This window comes from Ranitomeya variabilis, chromosome 5, assembly GCF_051348905.1.
Source record: "Ranitomeya variabilis isolate aRanVar5 chromosome 5, aRanVar5.hap1, whole genome shotgun sequence".
NCBI classification, from domain to species: Eukaryota; Metazoa; Chordata; class Amphibia; order Anura; family Dendrobatidae; genus Ranitomeya; species Ranitomeya variabilis.
The window spans coordinates 667694097-667703691 of record NC_135236.1 but is presented as its reverse complement, the minus strand read 5'-3'; the positions used below and the strand labels follow the sequence as shown (position 1 = coordinate 667703691).

Below are 9595 nucleotides of genomic sequence, written 5' to 3'. Positions count from 1 at the left end.
CGCAGGAAGAAAAGAAAAACATCGCCAGATTCGGGAGAACAGTGGCATTCACACCAGGTGAAAAAAAAACATGTTTATGGCAAGTGACAGGTCCTCTTTAAAGGGATTGTCTAAAATTTGAAGAAAAGGTTCTGCTTTTTTGAAAAAAATGACTCCTTTCTTGTCCAGTCGGGTTTTGCAGAATTGAAGTAATAGGGGTTGAGTGGTAATAGCAGTTTCTAGATTTTTGCATTATGGACAACTCCTTTAAATATTAGGATCAACTTAAACGATCTTCCTCATTACTTCCGGGGGCACCACAAAGACTATAACACAGTCCCGCTGTTTTCACGAGTCCCGTAGGCTTTTTAGTAGTGTCCACGCATTACACGTGACCTTCTCATTAGACATCCATATTAGTATTTTTTGGGTGGTCCCAGCAATTATAAATGTATCAGCTGTCATTAGGATGTCACTCATTATACCACTAACTCCACACTATTCAGCTTTTTAGTTGACAAAGAAATAATTTATCATCAAGGTATAAAGTGGCATATGCCCTAAAGGGGTATTCCCATCTCCAAGATCGTATCCCAATATTTAGTAGGTGTAATAATAACAATATTAGCAAATACTTCCCATTTGAAATATAGTATAGTTCACCTGATTAGCTATGTCACTTACCCCACGTGCAGGGCATTGCAGTAGCTTAAGTATCCATGGTTACGACCACTCATATAGTGACAGTTAGTTGCTAATCGTTATAACCATGGAAACTTAAGCTAAAGCAATGCACTGTACATGAGGTAAGGGACATAACTTATGAGGAGAACCATACCATATCTCTAAAAGTAGTCGAGTGGTCAACCAGCTTTTCCAAAATCAAATATTCAAGTGGGAAATGTACAAAAAAAAACAATATATTAATTTGATGTGAAACTCCACCAGTAACATTAATGTGTATATAGTTATATTGTGAATTATATAGCATTTTTTCTTATTTTTAGGTCTAAGGGGTATCGTTTCTCCTTATGGAGAGTGACATACCATCTCTGGCTTGTCTAGGTAAGGAGGCTTATTTGCCGTACAATGCTCCTCTGGGAAATTAAATATGCAAATTGTCTCTTCTGAGAAAAAGAGGACTTAACTCTATAGCGCCACCTGTTGGAAGCCTCTCACCTAGCCAAATCAGTTCTCATGCTTCGCCCTGACGAGGGCCAACAGCCCGAAACACCGTGTCTGCGAATTGAGATACTGATTTGGCTTTTATCCTAAGTCATATTGCACGACTCGTTAGAGGGTGGATTGTGACTTGTAGGATCGCTACTTCCAACAGGTGGCGCTATAGAGTTAAGTCCTCTTTTTCTCAGAAGAGGCAATTTGCATATTCTTATTTTTAGAAATTTTTTATTAAAGCAGGAACAATATCACCTATAAATGAACAAAATTAAATCAATCAGCAGAAATCAGTGTTATTATAATAGCAAATACTCATGTGCACTCTTTGGCCCTAGAAGACAACCCTTTTCTAAGAGAAAGTCAATGTAGCAATCAGTTGATCACCGTGGGAGTTATTACTTAAAGTGAATGTATAATTTTAGCCTATAATTTATAGCTAATTAAATCGAGATAATAATGCACATTAGATACAGGGAATTGTGGTCTGGAGGTGACGTATTGACTTTTATAGGAGCAATGTGATCGTGCTCTGTGACCTGTGCAGGGGTCATTGTGCAGAGAGGTCTACAGCTGTGTCCATCACCTATTGTCCACCATGAATCCTGAATCATCTGTTACCTTTATTGTAATCCTGTCTGTGATGGTTTAATGACTGCTGAAAAGGGATTTCTGCAGAACAGAAAGTCAGTCTCACTGAGGCTCCACTACCAAATCGTAAACTCAATTTTTTGCATTTAGACAATGCATAGAAAATCGTAAAAATGCTTACTATAAAAACTTCACTTTCTCAAGTCACATTTCTTTTAAGTTATTATCTTCAATGAGCTCTCTATGTAGCACCAATCAGTGTGTACCCGAACTACATATAAGACAGCATGAAGGGGCTCGGAGAAGGTGGCAGTGAAGGTGTGTAAGTGTCTGATGGGGTCACACAGCTCATAAAAGGACAACTGCCCGGCCTCATAATCCAGACATATCCTGACTCTACTGGAGATCTTGTCAGGTAACTGGATCACTTCACTGTTATGTGTCACTGAATACTGATTATTATATCTCCTCCCCAGACTCCAGGACTTGTTATTATCTCCAATCAGTGACTGACGCCCCCTCCTGTCTATACTGGGATAACACATCCCCACCCTCCACACTCCTGACCTACTGCCCTCCACATCCCAGTAATGTCGTCCTGAGGTAAATCCTCTCCTGCTCATCACTTGATTACCCTGGAATCTCTCTGCTGTTTCTGGACGTTTCTGGTTCTCTCGTGTCCAGGTTGCAGTTTTCAGGTCGTCTGATATAAGGACATTATTAGCAGCTGTGGTTACATCCAGTAATATGTCTGCAGGACCCTCCACATAGATCCCGCTCCTTATACCTGATATTACGTCACATAATCTGTGTGAGATCACAGCCACATCCAGGTCATCTCCATCATGGGGCTGTTTATCATGTCTCCCTGTGTCCTCATCACCTACCTCCTCCTCAGGATCAAACAAGTCACCGGTGTCTGGATCCTGTAAGACAGTCAGTGGATCCGTCATGTTACACAGCTCCTCAATGTGTCTCATCTTCCTGGACAGCTCGTCCTTCTTTATTTCCAGCCGATGGATCAGAGCAGACAGTGACAGTGACTCTTCCTTTTCCTGCCTGGAGATCTCACTCAGGACCTTCTTCTCCAGGTCGTCCACCCGTCTCCTGATGTCTGTACACAGGGCAGTGACTCTCTCGGCTTCTCCAGCTGCTTTTTCTTGAGCTTTTTTCCTCCGCTCCTCCAGACTCCCGACTCTTTCCTCAGTCTCCTCTCTCTTTATGATCAGTTTCTGGAGAACATTTCTCAGTTTCTCCCTCTTCTTCTTTGAGGCCTCATCCAGCATCTCCACTCGATGTCCCCGATGTTCTCCGGCCAAACTACAGAACACACAGATACAAGCCGCGTCCTCAGTGCAGTAATATTCCAGGATCTTCTCATGGACAGAACATTTCCTTTTCTCCAGAGAAGTGCTGGGATCAGATAAGACGTGTTCTGGTGATTTGCTGTGAACCCTCAGGTGTTTATCACACAGAGAAGCCTCACAGTGTAGACAGGATCTAACAGCAGGTACAGGAGAGTCCACACAGTAAGTGCAGCAGATCCCGGTGATCTTCTCTTGTTCTTGCTGAGTAATCAGGAAACGTTCTGCGACATTATGGAGATTTATGTTCCTCATCAGTTCCGGCCGCACCCAAAACTCTTCTCTGCAGTCAGGACAGGAATAAACTCCAGACCCGTCCTGTGTATCCAGCACACGACCAATACAGACCCGGCAGAAGTTGTGTCCACATCTCAGCATTACAGGGTCCTTAAATGTAGATAAACAAATGGAGCAGAGCAGCTCGTCTCTCAGATCAATAGACGCCATGGCTGATGGACGAAGGAAGAAATGAAACTGAAAGTGTCTATTACTCAATACTTAGCAATGTTGTAGTTACACCCATTCACTTAACTCCCTGAAGGCAATCTGGCACCAGATTTTTTATACCCCTTCTGAGAGAATGATGTAGGGGTGGAACGCCCGCCAGGGCGGTGGGGTACTCGGTACCGGGTCCAGTACTTAAAGGGCGATGTCACGTGGCGGCGACTCGGTCCGTGGCCCTGGGTGCCCATGTTAAAGGAAAAGTCTTTAAAGGGGTTTTGAAAGTTTCTGTTCGTGACGCCACCTGTGGTTCTCAGTCAGAGGTGACCGACTCAGCTTAACAGGGTCCTCTGGGTGATGTTATGGCAGCTAAGATGGTATAACTTCCCACAGGTGAAGTTGAGTACCCAGGGCTCCCGGTGTGTAGCTGGAGATGGTAGGTAGTGTATAAAGGAATGGAAAACACAAGTTTGCAGTCTCTTTACCTGGTTTACTTAAGACTTCAGGCAGCCACAGTCCAGGGCACCAGATCACAGTACAGGCAGGGTCCGGCCGGCTTGGAAGTGAGTTCAGAGTCCCCCTTACCAGATGGAGATGAAAGCCTTCCTACTAGCACGGTGGTGTAGTCCCTTGCTGCCTGTGGCTTCTGTCTACGTCCTCACTGTACTCTCTGTCCTCCTTAAAGGTGAGACACAAACCCGTATGACAGGTGGCTCGAGCCTTTTTACAGGGTCTCTCTATCATGACCCAGGCTCTATGCGCCACTGTGTCTCCTGGGTATTAGGGCGGACAGGTGACGTGTAGTCCAGCTCTCCTGCCGGTTTCTGCTGTGCCTCCTAGAGTCCGACACAACCTCGGTCTTCCGGCTACCGGGATCTGCGCCCTGCAGGAAGGTAGCCCAATCGCAGCTGTCCTCCCCAGTTGTCACTCTCCTGTGCTTCGCTCTCCTGCACGCTCACTACAAGCTGTTCTTCCTTCTGTGTTATCTCTGTCCAGAAGCTGCAGCACCGTCTTGGCTGCACGGCCCCTCTGCTTCCTTCTGACTCTCTCCCTCCTCTCTGTCTCTCTGACAGAAACTAACTAACTTTCCCTCCAGACCAGTATATATATATATAGGAGAGCCACCTACAGTATAAGCTGGATCAGAGCTCCCCCATGTGGCCTGGAGTGTGAACATGTTGTATGTTTGTGTTTACCTGATAAAGAAGATCTTCCCTGCTGCCAAGTATGACATCACTCTCCCCATGAGGAAAGCAATGCCACTGTAGCAACCAGGGCCCTGGGGTGTTACAGGGGCAAAGACCCTAATTACAGCAATTTATCACTTCACTTATTGGGTACTGTATTTTTTATTAACCCTTTCATTGCAATGCAATATACCAGAGATCAGACTAAGGAAAGTTAAAGTGCCATAGAGTAACTAAGTAAAAAAAATAAAATAAAATAAACAAAAAAAAAATCAAACCACTATTTTGTTTAGCACTATGTTATGTATAGTGCTGTACCGCTATCTCTGATGTTTTCCATGTTTGGATATGTACCAAACCACCTGCGTGTTACATGACCGATCACTTGTTTATCAAAAGGGATTATGTTACATGTCGTGTAATACATCGGGGTGGGGAGCTACGCATTCTAAACCCGAGGCCATGGCTATTCTTAATCTGCCCCTGATTGGCCAACATTTATCCTACTGTCTAAACTGAGCTCTGAGGGTTTACGTGTAAATCTCTGAAATATGTGATTCAGATGGAATCCCCAGCGGAAGATTCCCTATAATAAGGAGATGCTGTGGATGCCGTCTGACCCGTGATCTGGCGGTGTCCGTCTTTTTAAGAGTGCATTAAAGAGCGGTCCATCTGAAAAGAAGAACACAGCTGAACAGAGGCTGATGAAGTCCAGAGTATCTGGGGTTTAATCTGAATCCCATCATTTGGAGGTTTATATGGGAACCGAGATATAAGTGCTCAGCGTAGAGCACAGGATAAATGTGATCCAAAATGTAATGTAAAATGTTCCTAATAAAAGCTTCAACTCAATCCACAAAAAGCAAGTCCCCAATCGTGTCCGTCAATGCAAATATAGTGGCTTCCACATTACTGGTAGAACAAAGGTTCTGGAAAAGAGCTATGGCTCCTCGCCCCACAAATTAAATCCAGTGACGTCTGCTCTCCCAAATTCAAATTTACCTCTCCCTTTTGAACCCCTGTGTGCCTAAACCACATTTAGCATCCACATGTTTGGCGTTTTTGTAGCAACGAAAGCCTGCTTAATTTATGGGTGCATGTCTCCAGAAGCACGAGTTGGGCATAATGTATTGGTCACTACAACGTACTAGTATATACAAAGACAGCTTGCAATTTTCACTTGGAAACATCCCCTGCTGCTTGTTTCTGGCAAACACCTATGGAGGCAAAATCATCACTCACTACACCTGTAGAAAAATTCTCCAAAATGAGGTTACTTGAGGGGGGATTCTTCTTGTCTGGCACTTAGGGGCTCTGTACACCTTGTTCCAAATTATTATGCAAATTGGATTTAAGTGTCATAAAGATTTAATTGTTTTGTTTTTCAAATATACTCATGGATGGTATTATGACCTGGTGGTTAAGGAGCAACATAGATATGACCTGATGGTTAGGAGCAACACAGATATGACCTGGTGATTAGGAGCTACACAGATATGACCTGGTGGTTAGGAGCAACACAGATATGACCTGGTGGTTAAGTCAAAAACATGGGACTAGCTCTGAGTAGGTGGTAACTATACTGACCGCAACCCTAATCCTAACGCCAACACTAGAAATAGCCGTGGAGCGTTCCTGTCTCTCCCTAGACGCCTCTTCACAGCCTAAGAACTAACTACCCCTAAAGATGAAACAGAAAAACTATCTTGCCTCAGAGAAATTTCCCCAAAGGAAAGATAGCCCCCCACATATATTGACTGTTAGTAGAGATGGAAATTACATACACAGAGATGAAATACAGACTTTAGCAAAGGAGGCCAATTCTAGTCTAGATAGACAGAAATAGGAAAGATACTGTGCGGTCAGTATTAAAAACTAAAAATCCACGCAGATAATGCAAAAATGGACTCCACACTGACTCACGGTATGGAGGGGCAAATCTGCTTCCCAGAGCTTCCAGCTAGCCTGAATGAATCATAATGACAAGCTGGACAAAAGAAACATAACATAAGTTCAACAATTAAGTCCAAAGCAAATGGACGAAACCATAACTAGCAAGAACTTATGTTTTGCTGAAATGGACAGGCCATGAGAAATATCCAAGGAGAAAACCGGATCTAACCCTGAGACATTGACAGCTGGCATGCACTGAAGTCCAGAGCCAGATTAAATAGTAGAGTGAGCAGAGGCAATAAGTGAACGCAGCTGCTAAGGCTGAATCCAAGGAGAAGCAGTTCCACTTGCCACCATCAGAGGGAACCCAAGGGCAGAACTCACAAAAGTGCTATTCACAACAGGATGGTACGCCTCGAAAAACGAGAATCCAAAATCTTCTCCACCACATATTCCAACTCCCCCTCAACCAACACCAGAGCAGGAGGATCAACGGAGGGAACTATAGGCGCCACATATTTCCGCAACAAGGATCTATGGAACACATTATGAATGGAAAAAGAAGCTGGAAGGGCCAAACGAAAAGATACCGGATTGATAACTTCAGAAATCCTATAAGGACCAATAAAACGAGGCTTGAACTTAGGAGAAGAAACCTTCATAGGAATATGACGAGAAGATAACCAGACTAAGTCCCCAACACGAAGCCGGGGACCAACACACCGACGCCGGTTAGCAAAACGTTGAGCCTTTTCCTGAGACAACGTCAAATTGTCCACCACATGAGTCCAAATCTGCTGCAACCTGTCCACCACAGAATCCACACCAGGACAGTCAGAAGGCTCAACCTGCCCTGAAGAAAAACGAGGATGAAAACCAAAGTTACAAAAGAAAGGCGAAACCAAGGTAGCAGAACTAGCCCGATTATTAAGGGCAAACTCGGCCAATGGCAAGAAGGTCACCCAATCATCCTGATCAGCAGACACAAAGCATCTCAAATAGGTTTCCAAGGTCTGATTGGTTCGCTCCGTTTGGCCATTTGTCTGAGGGTGAAATGCTGAAGAGAACGACAAATCAATGCCCATTCTAGCACAAAAGGATCGCCAAAATCTAGAAACAAACTGGGAACCTCTGTCAGACACAATATTCTCCGGAATGCCATGCAAACGAACCACATGCTGAAAAAATAATGGAACCAAACCAGAGGAGGAAGGCAATTTAGGCAAAGGTACCAAATGGACCATATTAGAAAACCGGTCACACACCACCCAGATGACAGACATCTTCTGAGACACAGGAAGATCAGAAATAAAATCCATGGAAATATGCGTCCAGGGCCTCTCAGGGATGGGCAAGGGCAAAAGCAAGCCACTGGCACAGGAACAGCAAGGCTTGGCCCGAGCACAAGTCCCACAGGACTGCACAAAACGCACATCCCGCGACAAGGAAGGCCACCAGAAGGACCTAGCAACCAAATCTCTGGTACCAAAAATCCCAGGATGCCCAGCCAACACTGAGCAATGAACCTCAGAAATTACCTTTCTAGTCCATCTATCTGGAACAAACAGTTTCCCCACTGGACAGCGGTCAGGTCTATCCGCCTGAATCTTCTGAAGCACCCGCCGCAAATCAGGGGAGATGGCAGAGAGAATCACCCCCTCCTTGAGAATACCAGCCGGCTCAAGGACTCCCGGAGAATCAGGCAAAAAACTCCTTGAAAGGGCATCAGCCTTCACATTCTTAGATCCCGGAAGATACGAGACCACAAAATCAAAACGGGAGAAAAACAGAGACCATCGAGCCTGTCTAGGATTCAACCGCTTGGCAGACTCGAGGTAAATCAAATTCTTATGATCGGTCAAGACCACAACGCGATGCTTGGCTCCCTCAAGCCAATGTCGCCACTCCTCAAATGCCCACTTCATAGCCAACAATTCCCGATTGCCAACATCATAATTACGCTCAGCAGGCGAAAACTTTCTAGAGAAGAAAGCACATGGTTTCATCGCAGAGCCATCAGAAGCTCTCTGAGACAAAACAGCCCCTGCCCCAATCTCAGAAGCGTCAACCTCAACCTGAAAAGGGAGAGAAACATCTGGCTGACGCAACACAGGGGCAGAAGTAAAACGACGTTTAAGCTCCTGAAAGGCCTCAACAGCAGCAGAGGACCAATTCATCACATCAGCGCCTTTCTTCGTCAAATCGGTCAAAGGCTTAGCCACACTGGAAAAATTAGCAATGAAGCGGCGATAAAAATTAGCAAAGCCCAAAAATTTCTGAAGGCTCTTCACAGACGTGGGTTGAGTCCAATTATGAATGGCCTGAACCTTAACAGGGTCCATTTCAATAGACGAGGGAGAAAAAATGAAACCCAAAAAAGAAACCTTCTGAACTCCAAAGAGGCACTTAGACCCCTTAACAAATAAAGCATTATCACAAAGGATCTGAAACACCATCCTGACCTGTTTTACATGAGACTCCCAGTCATCGGAAAAAACCAAAATATCATCCAAATATACAATCATGAATTTATCTAGATAATTCCGGAAGATATCATGCATAAAGGACTGAAACACGGATGGAGCATTAGAGAGTCCGAATGGCATCACAAGGTATTCGAAATGGCCTTCGGGTGTATTAAATGCTGTCTTCCATTCATCACCCTGTTTAATGCGCACAAGATTATACGCCCCTCGAAGGTCAATTTTAGTAAACCAACTAGCCCCCTTAATCCGAGCAAACAAATCAGATAGCAACGGTAAAGGGTACTGAAATTTGACCGTGATCTTATTGAGAAGGCGATAATCTATACAAGGTCTCAGGGAGCCATCCTTCTTGGCAACAAAAAAGAACCCCGCTCCCAACGGCGACGAAGACGGGCGAATATGCCCCTTCTCCAAAGACTCCTTTACATAACTCCGCATAGCGGCATGCTCTGGCACAGACAGATTGAAAAGTCGGCCC

The 9595-nt window shown here is 44.6% G+C and overlaps 1 protein-coding gene across 1 annotated transcript; it reads right to left on the bottom strand.

Moving 5' to 3' along the window:
• Positions 1–5: 5 nt before the first annotated feature.
• Positions 6–4022, bottom strand: LOC143776883 (E3 ubiquitin/ISG15 ligase TRIM25-like). The gene has a single exon (XM_077266701.1). It carries the CDS (start codon positions 3555–3557, stop codon positions 1962–1964), a length of 1596 nt encoding a protein of 531 aa, XP_077122816.1. The 5' UTR covers positions 3558–4022; the 3' UTR covers positions 6–1961.
• Positions 4023–9595: the final 5573 nt, after the last annotated feature.